This window comes from Betta splendens, chromosome 14 (genome assembly GCF_900634795.4).
Source record: "Betta splendens chromosome 14, fBetSpl5.4, whole genome shotgun sequence".
NCBI classification, from domain to species: Eukaryota; Metazoa; Chordata; class Actinopteri; order Anabantiformes; family Osphronemidae; genus Betta; species Betta splendens.
Window position 1 is genome coordinate 16,054,597 of NC_040894.2, and position 14,951 is coordinate 16,069,547.

Sequence of the window (14,951 nt, forward strand, 5' to 3'; positions counted from 1 at the left end):
AACTGAGAGGCTGCTGAGATGCCGGAGCTGCAACTCTAGTGGGAAGCAGAGTCGAAGCAGGAGCAGAAACATGAGCAGGACCACAAGAAGATCCAGGAGCCGAAGACTGACCTTGAGCGGGAGGGGGGTTAAGCAGTGCGTGTGTGAGCACAGCAAGGATCGCCCTTCTCATGTCTCCTCACTTCCGATGAGTTTTCCGTGTAGTGTAGATGGACGGTCATCTGTTGGATCCAGGACCTTCCTGCAGTGGCTGGAGCAGATCCAAGTCTCTCTCTGCGACCTTCACAGCTGTGTGGGTCGTCAGAAGGACCTTGCCACTGTTTGGAGTTTTGAACTCCTTCAAGATCATCCAGTCCCCTGGTTTGTTGGTGTGCAGTGGTCCTGTCACCTGTTTGGGCAGGGCTGCTTTCACCTACAATGTTTTGTGAGAACATCTAACATCCCTCACTTTGCAAAGTTGAGACATGGGTTGGACTTTGTGTCGAAAGGGGGGAAGAAGTGTTTTGGTAAGCATGGCTTGTCATCAGGCCCATACCAGACTCCATGGCTATAGGTGGAACCATTCATCTGCCAGAGTCTGCGTTCTTGTGAAGTAGAAAATGTCTGAAGCCCAGTAGGGGGTTTGAGGGATATCTGAATATCCCTGACACAATATGGTAAATTTGTACAATTTTCAATTGAATTCAAAGCAAACCAGAAATGACTATTTTCATGAACAGGCACACTGAAAAAAACATTGGACAAACCGATCACTGAAAAAAATGTAGCCTTAAGTGGAATCTGAGAAAGAATGGTGTAGGGGTTCGGTAGCACGCATGGTTGAACTGCCGCATTTACTGCTTGCAGATCCTGGACACACCTCCATTCTGCTGGCTGTCCCTTGTCTCTGATTTTCTTAACGGTGAAGAGTGGAGTCCTCACAGGAGACTGGGACAATGACTTGTCTCTGCTTTCAAAAGAGAGTTAAAGGGCTGTGAGGCAGGCTGTGAGGGAGAGCGCAATGCTGTGAGAGAACGCGAGACTCTGCGAGAACAGCATAAGAAATTCAACAATGCGGCGCAACACCGGTAGTAAACAACAGCCTGACAAACTATCTGTCAATTTAAATAAATAAATAACTACCTCAGTCTACGGAAAACAATCAACCATCTTACTATTCTGGATAACACCAAAGAAGGTTTCGAGTACATCGACGAGTGCTTCGAGTGTCTGGTAATGGGGAAAAAGGACACAGCTCCAAACAAAAGATCCCATCTGTCTGACTCACCTGAGTCACCTGAAGCTAGCTCGGCGGACAAAAACATCACGGATATCCTGGAGTCCATAGAGAAAAAATATCAAGCTTCGACATGTGACTGGCGCTAGTGGAACTCCTCCACAAAGAGTTTATGGCCCTCCGCGACTCCCTGGAATTCAGCCAGCAGCAGGTGGTTTCTCTCGCAACCGAGAACAAGGCGAGAAGGGAACGGTGCAGTCCCTGACGGAGGATGTGGCTCAGCTAGAAGGCATCATTGATCTGCAGGCCCGCAGCATGAGGGACAACCTGGTGTTCTCAGGGATTCCAGAACAGGCGGTGGAAAACACGGAAACCACCGTTAAAAACGTCCTTAAACAACAGATAAGGCTTCCAGCGGACGTAGTGGACAACATGGCGTTTCACCGTTCCCACAGACTTGGAGGAAGACGACCGGATGGCCAGCGCCCTCGACCGATCGTTGCCAAGTTTCATGACTTTAAGCAGAAGGAACTGGTTAAGAGCCGGGGCAGACAGCTGAAGGGAACCGACTACAGCGTCAACGACCAGTTCCCCAAGGAGATCCTCGACCGCCGCCGACGACTGTTCCCCATCCATAAGAGGTTCATGGCAGAAGGCTGCAGGGCTGTCATCAGCGTCGACAAACTGTACGTCAACGGAGAGCTCTACCGGGACCGGGAAGCAACTCCGTGGCTCTACTAGCAGGTGGTATGTAAAAACAATGGTTTAATGTATAAGGTTTGTTAAAAAAAATAATAGATGCAATGCAACTGGTGGTGAGTAGGATCCGCTGGCAGAGAAGGAGGCTGGAACGACTTGGCAGGCCCAAACGTATTGTGAGGGTCTGTTGGGAACGCCTGGCTGAACCCTCTGTCAGACGGACCTTTAACTCACACCTCCGGGAGAGTTTCGACCAGATTCCGAGGGAGGTGGGAGACATAGAGTCCGAGTGGACCATGTTCTCCGTCTCCATTGTCAACGCGGCCGTTCGGAGCTGTGGACGCAGGGTCTCCGGTGCCTGTCGTGGTGGTAATCCCCGAACCCGGTGGTGGACGCCGGAGGTAAGGGACGCCATCAAGCTGAAGAAGGAGTCCTACCAGGTATGGTTGACCTGTAGGACTCCTGAGGCAGCTGATGGGTACCGTCAGGCCAAGCGTGCTGCAGCCCGTGCCGTTGCGGAGGCAAAAACTCGGGCTTGGGAGGAGTTCGGGGAGGCCATGGAGGAGGACTATCGCTCGGCCTCAAAGAGATTCTGGCAAACCGTCCGGCGCCTCAGGAGGGGGAAGCAGTTCTTTACCAACTCTGTTTTCAGTGGAGGTGGGGAGCTGTTGACCTCAACTGGGGATGTTATCGGACGGTGGAAGGAGTACTTTGAGGATCTCCTCAACCCCTCCGACATGCCTTCTGCTGAGGAAGCAGAGGCAGGGGACTCAGAGGCGGATTCGCCCATCACCCAGGCTGAGGTCACCGAGGTAGTTAGTAAGCTCCTCGGTGGCAGAGCAGCGGGGGTGGATGAGATCCGTCCTGAGTACCTCAAGTCTCTGGATGTTGTGGGGCTGTCTTGGGTGACACGCCTCTGCAACATCGCGTGGAGGAGGGGGACAGTTCCTCTGGACTGGACAACCGGGGTGGTTGTCCCTCTTTACAAAAAGGGGGACAGGAGAGTGTGTTCCAACTATAGGGGGATCACACTTCTCAGCCTCCTTGGGAAAGTCTATGCCAGGGTACTGGAGAGGAGGATTCGGCCGATAGTCGAACCTCGGATACAGGAGGAACAATGTGGTTTTCGGCCTGGTCGTGGAACGCTGGACCAGCTTTATACCCTCAGCAGGGTGCTTGAGGGTTTGTGGGAGTTTGCCCAACCAGTCTACATGTGCTTTGTGGATCTGGAGAAGGCATTCGACCGCGTCCCTCGTGACATCCTGTGGGGGGTGCTCCGGGAGTATGGAGTCCAGGGCCCTTTGCTAAGGGCTGTTCGGTCTCTGTACAACCGGAGCAGGAGCTTGGTTCGCATTGCCAGCAATAAGTCAGGCCTGTTCCCGGTGCATGTTGGACTTCGGCAGGGCTGCCCTTTGTCACCGGTTCTGTTCATTATTTTTATGGACAGAATTTCTAGGCGCAGCCAGGGGCCGGAGGGGGTCTGGTTTGGGGACCACAGGATAGCATCTCTGCTTTTTGCAGATGATGTTGTCCTGTTGGACAGGAGGCCAGGACCTCCAGCGTGCGCTGGTGCGGTTTGCAGATGAGTGTGAAGCGGCTGGGATGAGAATCAGTTCCTCCAAACCTGAGGCCATGGTTCTCGACCGGAAAAAGGTGGTTTGCTCTCTCCAGGTTGGAGAAGAGTTCCTGCCTCAAGTGGAGGAGTTTAAGTATCTTGGGGTCTTGTTCACGAGTGAGGGAAGGAAGGAGCGTGAGTTTGACAGACGGATCGGTGCGGCGGCTGCAGTAATGCGGTCGGTGTATCAGTCCGTTGTGGTGAAGAGGGAGCTGAGCCGAAAGGCAAAGCTCTCAATTTACCGGTCAATCTACGTTCCTACCCTCACCTATGGTCATGAGCTTTGGGTCATGACCGAAAGGGCAAGGTCACGGATACAAGCGGCTGAAATGAGCTTCCTCCGCAGGGTGGCTGGGCGCTCCCTTAGAGATAAGGTGAGGAGCTCTGTCACCCGGGAGGAGCTCGGAGTAGAGTCGCTGCTCCTCCACATCGAGAGGAGCCAGCTGAGGTGGCTCGGGCATCTAGTTCAGATGCCTCCTGGACGCCTCCCTTGGGAGGTGTTCCGGGCATGTCCCACCGGTAGGAGGCCCGAGGAAGACCTAGGACTCGCTGGAGAGACTACGTCTCTCGGCTGGCCTGGGAACGTCTTGGGGTCCCACCGGAAGAGCTGGAGGAAGTGTCCGGGGAGAGGGAAGTCTGGAACTCTCTGCTTAGACTGCTGCCCCCGCGACCCGGCCCCGGATAAGCGGATGAAAATGGATGGATGGATGGATGGATGCAACTATGTGTTATAACTTTACATCCAGTATTCAAACTCGTTCTCTCGCAGATGTTTCATGTAAATGTTTATTGTCAATCTAATGTCACTCACTCACTCACTTTGCAAAGCGCTCACCATACGTAATCACTCACTTTCCTTTCACTTTAATTTTCCTTCCCTTTACTCTTTTTCCTTCACCTACTTTCACTCCACACTCTGTACATCCTTCTTTTCTCTATTCTTCTCCCACGTAGTCAGCCAGCTATGTAGCCCTCCAGTAGCCACACACAAACATCTACTGCACAGGGGAAACGCGTGCACATACATAGATAACACACCACTCAGAATATACAGTTACTTAAGGTTAGCCACACACATAAAGCCTGTCACACTACATACACACAAGACTAGTGATCCACAGCAGTCAGGTAAGATATGACACCACTGAAGATTGTCACTTGGAATGTACGTGGAATCAATAAGAAGGAGAAACAATTTAAAATATTTAATCATCTAAAAACCCTACAAGAAGACATTGCTTTACTACAGGAAACTCATATTACCAAAACTATAGATAGACACTCTGGCATCAACAGAGTTCCCACATGCTTACTTAGCTGGTTACAAAGAGGGGTCGCCATCCTGATAAATAAAAAGATTAACTTTACTCATAACGATACAATTGTAGATCCAGAAGGGAGATATATAATCATTAATGGAGGACAGGAGAGGTGACGGGCTGGGGGGCCGAGTGCCACAAATCATGTTTTTCTCCAAGTCCTTAGTCGGTACCCAACCCAGCGCTAGCCATGCCAGGGCAGAAGCTCGATCTCTCATCCGTCCCGTCTTGTTATCATGACCTTGGCCAAGTTTTCAGTAAGAGGAAAGCCACTTCTCTCCCGCCGCACCGTTCCTACAACTGCTGCATCAATCTTCACCCAGGTACCACACCCCCCAAGGGAAGGTTATTCTCTCTCTCAGCTCCAGAACGAAAGGCCATGTCTAAGTATATTGACCAATCCTTAGCCGCCGGAGTCATCTGCCCATCCTCGTCCCCAGCCTGCGCAGGATTCTTTTTCGTGTCAAAGAAAGATGGCTCTGCGTCCCTGCATCGACTACCGTGGACTCAACGCCATCACAGTCCGAGACTCTTATCCTCTTCCTCTGCTCTCCTCAGCTTTTGAGCTCCTGGCTGAAGCCAGGTTCTTCACCAAATTGGATCTGAGGAACGCATATCACCTGGTTCGCATCAGAGAAGAGGACGAATGGAAGACGGCCTTTAACAATCCCGCCGGACATTACGAGTACCTCGTGATGCCTTTTGGTCTCACCAACGCCCCCGCGATTTTCCAGGCCATGGTTAACGACATATTGAGCCCCATGATCAACGTCTTTGCCCTCATGTACCTCGACAATATTTTGTTTTTTTCACGCACCGAAGAAGAACACCGGAACCATGTCCGTCAAGTCTTAAAGAGGCTCTATGAACACAGCCTATTCGTCAAAGCCGAGAAGTGCGGCCCCGTCTACACAGTCCGCACCCTGCTCAACTGCCGCCACCGAGGACGCGGTCTACAGTACCTGGTGGACTGGGAGGGGTACGGCCCGGAAGAGCGCTCATGGATTCTGGCCCGAGACATCTTGGACCCGTCCCTCTTCAGGGACTTTCACCAAGCTCACCCGGAGCTCCCTGGGCCGTCTAGGAATCCGCCCTAGACGGGAGGGTTCTGTCACGAATAATGTTTCTTAGTTACATTTGTCTAGTCATGTCTGGTTTTATTTTGTTACCACTTCCTGTTTAGTCCTCATCCAGTCAACCCAGCTTTACTTCCTGTTGTTATCATCACCTGGATCTCATCAGTCATCAGTCATGTAGTATTTAAGCTCCACCTCTAGCCATAGTTCCCTGCCAGATTGTCTACGTTGATTCCTCACTAGCATTCCAGCATTCCTTGATCTCTTGCCTTGTGTTACTGACCGTGCTTTGTCCTCGACCCTGCTCTTGCCTAGCCTATGACCGTCCTGTACTGTAAGTCGACCTTTGCCTGTACCTTGACCACGTCTCTGCCTGCTCCTGGTCGGATCCTGATTGCTACTCCACCGTGTATGACCTCTACCTGCCTGACCTTGCTAATAAACCTTTTCATCATACTCAAGTCAACGCTGTGCATTTGGGTCCTTCCTCCCTCGTCAGTTTGTAACAAAGTAGGCTTGATCTAGAGAGACCTGCCTACATAAGGAACCAGGACAAAGTGGATTCTTTGCTGGCAGCATGGGTCCCCTGCGGTTGGGGTGTGGTGGCTGCTGAGACCGGCGGTCCTATGCCGGAGTAGGGCCATTTTGGGGGTTGGTGTGTGCCTGTCTCCGGGGAGCGGAGGCGGGCTGGCTGGCCTGTTGGGGGGGGGGGGGTTGGCGGACTACTCGAGCTGCAACCTTCATTGGGCCCTGGGCGGAGGTTGGCCCTCAATGCACAACCGCAGAGTATGTGTGTAGGTTTGAGTGTAGCACTACACGGGGCAAGCATGGGCATACTTGAGCGAGAGAATGGCTAAGTGTGAAAGAAGGGTGAGGATGGCTCTGGCTGAGTGGTGCCTGGGCAGTAGTACTGCGGTCCCCGGGTCTTGGCTGTCTCTTCCTGGCTAGGGGTTATGGGGGGCGGTGGGATGGGTAGTAGAGCTAGTCGGGAACCTGGCTCTGCGGACCCTGGTCCTTTGCTTCCCAACTACATTTCTCCACATTCATCCACTTTAGGTCTGCAAGGGGCGCCCTGCTCATGGAGGGACCAGGGCTCTTTCACTGGGGCCTGGGGCTGAGGCCGGTTTTGGCCTCGCCCACTGGCCCTGGTGGGGAGATCACCACACAGTTTTAACTACAAAAAGACATTTAGGGTGTGGGGGGGGCACTGTCCGGGGGGGGACACTGTCAGCCAGCGGTCATGCTCCTGGAGGTGTCAGCCACTTTCAGTGCACTCTAGTGTCACACACTCACGTCCAAGCTGGGTTGCAGGGTTCGGGGGTGCCTTTTCTGCTGCCCTCTGCTTCTCCCGGGTTGGGGGAGTTGAGCCAAGCTCAGGAGGAGCTGCGGTCCCTGCCTGGGGCCACATGGGCGGCAGACCTACCCTCCCCACGAATGAGATCAGGCGAATGGTGTGGGTGTGAGAATGTGTCTGAGAGTGCATGGTTTCACGTATGAATGACTAGTCTGTTGTAAGAGAGTTTATGGTGTGTGTGTGTGATGATGTGTGTTATACATGTGGGTGGGTGTATGCGTCTGTGTTTGTGTGAGTCTGTATGCGTGTGGTGCGGTTGGAGTGTGAGGGGTCCGGTTTTCCGCTCGAGGTACGTTGATCGTCTGCCTGGGTGGTCTCCTTTGTGCTGACCCCCACCAATTGCTGGCCTTGTGCTGCGATGTGGTGCCAGGGGATAGGGTTGGGCCGATGGGGTAGGCACCGCTCAGCTCGTGTGGGGCTGGTGGACTGGGGGCGGGTCCCACTCTGGGCGCGGGGGCATCTCCTAGCGGGCTCCCTACGGACCGTGGGTCCTCGGGCTCCACTCTTTCAGGCCGACCCTCCCACCGGGGGGAGTGTTTGCCCCTGGTTCTCATGGGGCGGACAGCGTTGACCCACGGTGGCCCACTCTGACCTCGGGTGCTGTCTCTGTGGCTGCTGCAGCTCTGCCTGGGGGGCTCTGTGTGGGGGCGGCTTGGGTCGCAACACCTGCCCTCCTGGAACTGAAGGTGCGTGGGCTCCCTGGCTGCTAGGATTCCTTCCTCTGCTTATTGGATGGGCGTAGTGGCCGAGCTCCTCACGTCACCCTGGCTTTCACAAGTGGCATTGTTCATGCACCAACGTCTGCCTCACCCGCTGCAGCTTTACTAACCTTGTAGTGGGACACTCAATACCTGAGCTGATAAACAGGCTTTCCAAATCCAACTGTAAGTATTATTCTATTGAAACCAAATAACCAGAACCAAAGTAACCCACCCTTTTTCCCTTAATAAATCATAGCAAAAAGAAATCTCTCTTACTGGATCAAGCTGATTTGGAATTTGAGTTTGATGGATCTTGTCAGAGGTGATCCAGATGGGGTGAGCAGTCCTCCCAACTCTGAATGTCTGTAGAGGTTTGGAGGCTGAGTGAACCTAGTCCTCAGGACCGCCGTCCCTGTTCATGCCGTCCAGACGACCTGCAGCGAAGATCCTGTTCGCGACACCAAAAATGTTGTGGAAATTTGTAATAAAAGGCAGATGAGAGAGTTGTCTTTTGTAAAATTTGTTGTAATAACAGAGAAAAATGAAAGATAACGGAAAAAGCAAATCAAAAGCCAGCTGAGGAGATCAAAACATGCACCACGAAGGTATAATGCAAAGATCACAAAATCCTCAAGTTGTCTTCGCCTTTTAACCCCTCGATCCGACTAGGGGTGGAATGTCTGTCTAATTCAATCAAATTGCATGCACTATCTCATCCCTGTCGCCGTGTGTGTGCGAAGATGTACCACTGCACAACGGGCATTGAGTATCAGAGAAGATGGAGTGCTAAGTCTCAACAGACAGAGAGAGACAACTCCCTGGCCTTTGGCTTGGGAGTCCAGAGTCTATTAGGCACAGACAACCGTTAAACAATCTAAATGAACCGTCAAGTACATAAAACATATCACTCTGATTCATTTACTTCTTCTTAAGAGGAGCCACTGTGTCTAAAATTGTATGCAGAGAGGCTGCAGCATCATCTACAAGACAGTCGACCTGTGCATAAGGATTAAGGTGACTGTTCTCATCTGTGTAGCTACAAGGAACCATCTACTTCAGTCTGGCAACAGCATAACCAGATAAACATCTGCTATAGTAAGATTTCTTTCCAGCTGCTGCAAGGTCAATTATGGTCAATTCAAAAGTTAATAAGAAATGTTCACATAACAGAGGGTTTTATGGAAGATTCATTATCTATGAATTAATCTAACATATGAAGGATACCACAGATACAGCCTGAAGTTAAGTGACAACATGCAGCTAAACTTCTAATCACTGGCCAACTTATGGAGTGGTCCACAGAAAACTATGGAGTCTGACATTGTTTAGTCTTAAACGACTAATATTCTAAAGGTTTTTGATCTGGGAATGCAATCAACTCTATTTGTCAATTAGGTAATATGAGCTCAGGTTGGTCTGTATGATATAACATTTTAAAGCATTTCAAAAGCAGCTTCCATCAAAAATATCCTCTGTCCCTATCTTGGTGTACAAAAGCATTGATGAGAGTGGGAATGATAGACCTGCAAAATTCAAAGTAACAGCATACAAGGGTCATGTGGCCCAGAAAACAATGCAAAAATACACATCTATCTAAACAGCATGCTTTCTTTCCATGTTTTAATGACACCAAAGGACAGCTATTACATCGACTTGCTGCAGATCCCTCCAGAAGGCCTGGAGGTAAGGACCAGGATCTATGTTGAAGTAAAGGCGTCAAATCTCACCAAGAGGTACATCACACTTACTTTTTACAACTGAGGTATATTGAAAAGTTGTCAGAACTGTGTATATCAGTCAGATAAAAATATCATCAGTCACAGTATGAAGCACAGGAAAGTAGGCAATACTACAGGGGCAGATGATCTGGGGTGAACAAGAAAATAACAGCATACAAAGTAAAGAACTACGTGGAGAATAGGTCACATGTGAAAGTAGTTGGGGCAGCTGGGGTACAGTACTGTAAGCCGCAGGACATTGACTTCTAGGGGCACATTAGCAATCCATGTGTTTCACCTTCATCATGTAGATTCAATCTGCTCTTGGACCATTGTTATGCCACACCCTTACCCTTTGCCTACAACATCACAGGACACGATCTCTTTGTTGGGTGAGTCATTGAACTAACAAGTTTTTGGTTATTTTTTTACAACTCTTTGTACTAGTAATTTTATGTACTCATAGATACAATCAGGGCCGGCTCTGGGCATAGGTGAACTAGGTGGTCGCCTAGGGCTCCACTTCTCGCCTAGAGCACCGAAACAATTGCGCCCCCCCACACATAGTCGCGATTGGGACGGGGTTGTAACCGCAATTGCGTCTCGGGGTGGGGGGGTGAGTAGAGGGCACAAAATCAGGATCTCACCTGGGGTGCAAACTTGGCCAGGGCCGGCCCTGGATACAATATATCGAAACCAGACACAAATCACAAAGATCTTTCCTCTTCAAGGTGTGACCGTGATTGTGAGACATTAATAATAGTCAATGGAGAGCAACAGGAAGCACGCTTCTCATTTGAAGCTTTTCGTCTTCTTCAAAACCAAGGTCCTGTTTCAACCTACTACATACATTGTGCCACCAGACTTTGTGTAAAGACCATCTGCCCTGACCTTGTGGAGGTCAGATTCTGCATTAAGTGAAAACCGCCATATCCCTAATGAAAATCTTAGTTAAACAAAAATCACAATTATAAATGTAATTTCAGAATTGCACTACCGACTCTACCTTGAGGAAGGTTCGCAGTATTACTAGCAAACACATCACCACAGTGACTGACACTGCCACTGTCAGTTCAGGCCCCATCACTATCCGCCCAGACGATGGTGAGAGTATAGACAGTCACACAAATCATTTAATTATATTTGTATAACAATAAATTGGTTTAATAAAATATTTTTTTGCTGGATTTGTTGTTGGTGATGGTTTGGTTTCTCCTCACAGGCAATCTGGTGGCATCTGAGAGCACGCAGACACTGCAGACAGGTATTAGTTTCTATATTTATATGAAACAATACATATGACAATAACATTAGCCTGGATTTAGCTTTTCCAGTAATTTTGGCATAACTTACTATTTTACTCGTATTTTGTTAATGCATGCATTCCAGAATTTATTTCTGACAGGTACAGTCTCAAACTGAGGATACTGGGAGACAAAAAACAGGATCAATGTCAAAATCCTGGTTCCTGCACTTACCCATAACCAAAGGTTCATGTTTTCATTTTTTGAATATGAACATGGACAAGAATGCGGGTCAGACACTTTGCAAACTACTGTACAAGAGGCAGCATGATCAGTATCAAACTCTCAGTCGCAATAAAGCTTAAAGCCATTTTTATGCTATAGGAAGCATAAGGATTTACTATGGTGGTCTGTGAAGAAATGGGGAAGTGAGTCACAGAGCATTAGGAGCATTATTCAGAATTAGCTTCTCACACGTGAAGGTCAACTGATATATTCTTAAACACCAGAGAGCATTTCACTGAAATCAGAAAAATATTTTTTTAACAATATTAGACTATGTAGAAAAAATAACCAGAGTTATCAAGTCTAACATTACAGTAATGTGAAATATTGATATATACACCTAACATAAAGTGTATAATAGATAATGTTATTGTGTCTTTCCTCGACATTTGCAGGGCAACCAAAATAACACAGATTATGATAATTGGGATTATACCACCTGAGAGGAGGTGCCAATTATCTCTATAATGTACCGTAGAATTCACAGAATTGATTTATTATCAGCTATTTAACTATATTAGAATATTAATTTAATAAATAAGAAGAAGAAGCAACAAAAGGAAGACAGCAAGAGGAGAAAGAGAAAGAGAGAGAGACAAGCCAGAGGATGAAACTAGCAAGTTTGATAACAACATCTTCCTTCATCTCTTCCTTCTGTAGGAGAAGAGCTGTAGAGATGCTGAGAGAATGCTCTCATCTGTTTTTTCAGGGCTCATGTGAATTAAAAAAATAACTCATGTCTGAATAGTGTTCTGTTTTGTCTAATCTTGTGCTTTTTTTCTCAGAAACTCCAAAGGCTTTCATGAACAGTATCTTGCTGGCTGTGTCACTCATAGCAGGCACCATCGGAACTATCTGCCTTAGTCTGTTGGCTTTTGTTGTTTACATGTCCCAGTCCAATGTTAACCCTAACACAATTTTGTGCCCCCCAAAATGACAGAAGGTCAGGACTTACAATATACAAATTACAATATATCTGACAACACCTCAGTAGCAAATGAGAGGCCATGGTCACAGATCTGCGTGAGAACATCCACATTGATAATGCTGCCAGAACTGTCACTAATGTTTTTTTTTTTTATCTTGCCTGGACAGCTTTGGAATTTAACAATACATCAATGTCCCCACTCACTCTAAAGGACACATATTGCATCTGGTTTGCTGCACTGGAATCATTTCTGCTGACATTCCCTTCTCCAACCATACAGTATGCTCATAGCTTTTAATGTTAACTACTATCAACAATCACCACACCACAGACTATACCCTATCGCGACATTAAGGACATTAATATGGACATGCTTTGTGATGGCATTAACTGCCTAATATAAACTATCTTTCCACTCTAAATGAACAGGTCTCCGACTACAACAATAGTCTACACAGTGCTTGCTTATAAATGTTAAAAAACCCTTCATTTTGTGGACTCGTAAGTAATTGGACAATTGATTTCTATGCTATTGAAAACATGGTCTGTGTCTGCGCAGTACACTGAGTCAGACTGTGTGCAGGTGTTAATGCTGCAGGTTTTGCACAGTAATGGTAATAAAAAAATTAAAGTTATCTTACCTAAAGGTGGATGTGGCGTGAAGGGTGGCCAAAGTATCACTGAAGAATAAACCTCCTGACACTGTTTTCAGTTACTAATAGGAAGTTTTTACATCAAACAAGTGACCTGTATTGACGTCGAAGACAGGATGTACTTTGGGGGCGCTTAGGTTCTTTGTGCAACAGGAATTAATACCAAGGCCGGTAAATTATTTACCAAGAAGCCACCAATCTGCTACCAGCTTCAAATCTGACCCCAACCATGCTGTTCATTAAAATGAACGGATCATGCTTCCTTGAGACAATGTTAGTGACTGTAGCTGCATTTGGGCATCACTTGTACACTGATGAAATAAAAATGTTTTCTGTTGACATATGTCACTTCATCCTGCGATGGTGCTTTTATAACAATGTGTTCAGTCGATGGATCCGATTACATCAGGTAAATCGGCTAAAGCGCAATTTGCAGGGAGAATGTTGTATGTGAACTTGATGCCTTGCTGACATACAGATGATTGCGTCCCACACAGCTGGCATGGCTCGGCTCAGCTTAGGGTCCACTGGCATATACTGTACCCAACTAACCTGCAGCTCCCTCTGGATGCCCCCCCAAGGTCAGCAGCTGAATGTGGCTGGCTGCGTGGTTCTCGCTCTGTCAAGCTCCAACAACAGACGCCTTTAATGGATCCTCTAATTAAACCTTTACCAGATCATCTAACAGGGCTATTCAAAATATGTTTGTACTGTTTTGCTTATATTTTTATATCCTCTTATCTAATTGCACAATGGTATTCATTATTTTTCGTTTTTCTCCCGTGTGACTAACGATCATTTTTAAGTGATTACCAGTTTCCCAGTTTCACCTCTTAGTGTTGCCAGCGGATCAATAGTTGTAGAAAAGTACTTAAGGAAACCAGGGAGCTACTGTAGGTCTATTCCCATTTCTACTTTACGTAGTCATACATCTGAACATTGTAGGCGTAGATTCTTAAGTGTTTCAGTACCCTTAGTACCTGAGGCCCCTGAACATTCACAAAAGACAACAGTGGTGGATGATCGTAGATTTTTTTCCATAGTGAGGAGAAACTGTTGAAAATTTAATCCCCTTTTGTAGTTATTTATATCTTAAAAAGAGACATAAAGAGTTGAGACGTTTTAGGATTTTTACTTGCACAGGACTGAGCAGTTTACGGCAAAAGCAACTTCCTCTGTTTTTTAGACAACAGAAAACCAACTCCTGGGGCGGATAGCGTTGATCACAGTGGTCCACTCTGACCTTGGTTGCTGTCTCTGTGGCTGCTGCAGCTCTGCCTGGGGAGCTCTGTGTGGGCAGCTGTAATGGAAAATTGTGCCTTTGTGCTATTTCTTATCCAACACAGTCGTCATGTGCTGGTTAGGTGCAATACTGAACTGAACATTCTTACACAAACAACTAATCTCTTGCTGTCGTACATCAAATCAAAACATCTGATGTTCCATTTGACTGACTAATAATTTATGATATATGTTTTTTTTTACACCCGGACTCTGGCTCCATCCTATCTGACTCCCCACCAGACCCAAGGCTGTTAAAGCGAATGCATCTTGTCTTGGAAGCTTGGTGTTCCTTCCTTTGGATAACAAGACATGATGATGCAGAAGTGAGAATGCAAACATTCTTACTCACGACGAGATAAGGTGGCACAAACAATTCTATTGGTGCAGAGAGACATTCCACCAGAGCCAGAGAAAGGGGTTAAAAGGCAGGGACAACTTGAGGATCGTGGGCTCTTTTTGGTTTGTTGATGTGCACGATCAACATCCATGTTTTTGATTTGCTTTCCCCAGTATTTTTATTTTCCTTTTATTTTTATAATAAATCACACAAAAGACAACTCTCTCATCTGCCTCTTTATGGGAAATTTCCACCACAGTGGCTTGGGTCGCAACACCTGGCCTCCTGGAACTGAAGGTGTGGGCTTCCTGGCTATTGGGTATCTTCCTTCCACTCGTTTGGCTGGGTGTAGTGGCTGAGCTCCTCCTATCACCCTGGCTTTCACAAGTGGCATTGCTCATGCACCACTATCTGCCTCACACTTTGGGTGAACAATGTTAAGCTACAGCTTTACTAAGCTTGTAGTGGGACACTCAACACCTTAGCTGATAAACAGGGTTTTTAAATCTAACCATAATTATT

At 47.6% G+C, this 14,951-nt stretch overlaps 1 protein-coding gene across 3 annotated transcripts in view; it reads left to right on the forward strand.

Annotated features, from left to right (window-relative positions):
• The window catches only part of si:ch73-261i21.5 (zona pellucida-like domain-containing protein 1), a 29,896-nt gene extending 16,740 nt beyond the window's left edge, over nucleotides 1-13,156 (forward strand). For all 3 annotated transcript variants that reach the window (XM_055502168.1, XM_029173851.3, XM_029173850.3), the window contains 6 exons: nucleotides 9,616-9,713; nucleotides 10,010-10,090; nucleotides 10,430-10,598; nucleotides 10,685-10,802; nucleotides 10,921-10,962; nucleotides 12,013-13,156. In XM_055502168.1, the coding sequence (XP_055358143.1) occupies nucleotides 9,616-9,713; nucleotides 10,010-10,090; nucleotides 10,430-10,598; nucleotides 10,685-10,802; nucleotides 10,921-10,962; nucleotides 12,013-12,164 (660 nt within the window). In that variant the 3' untranslated portion in view covers nucleotides 12,165-13,156. The remainder of the gene's footprint in view (nucleotides 1-9,615; nucleotides 9,714-10,009; nucleotides 10,091-10,429; nucleotides 10,599-10,684; nucleotides 10,803-10,920; nucleotides 10,963-12,012) is intronic.
• Nucleotides 13,157-14,951: the final 1,795 nt, after the last annotated feature.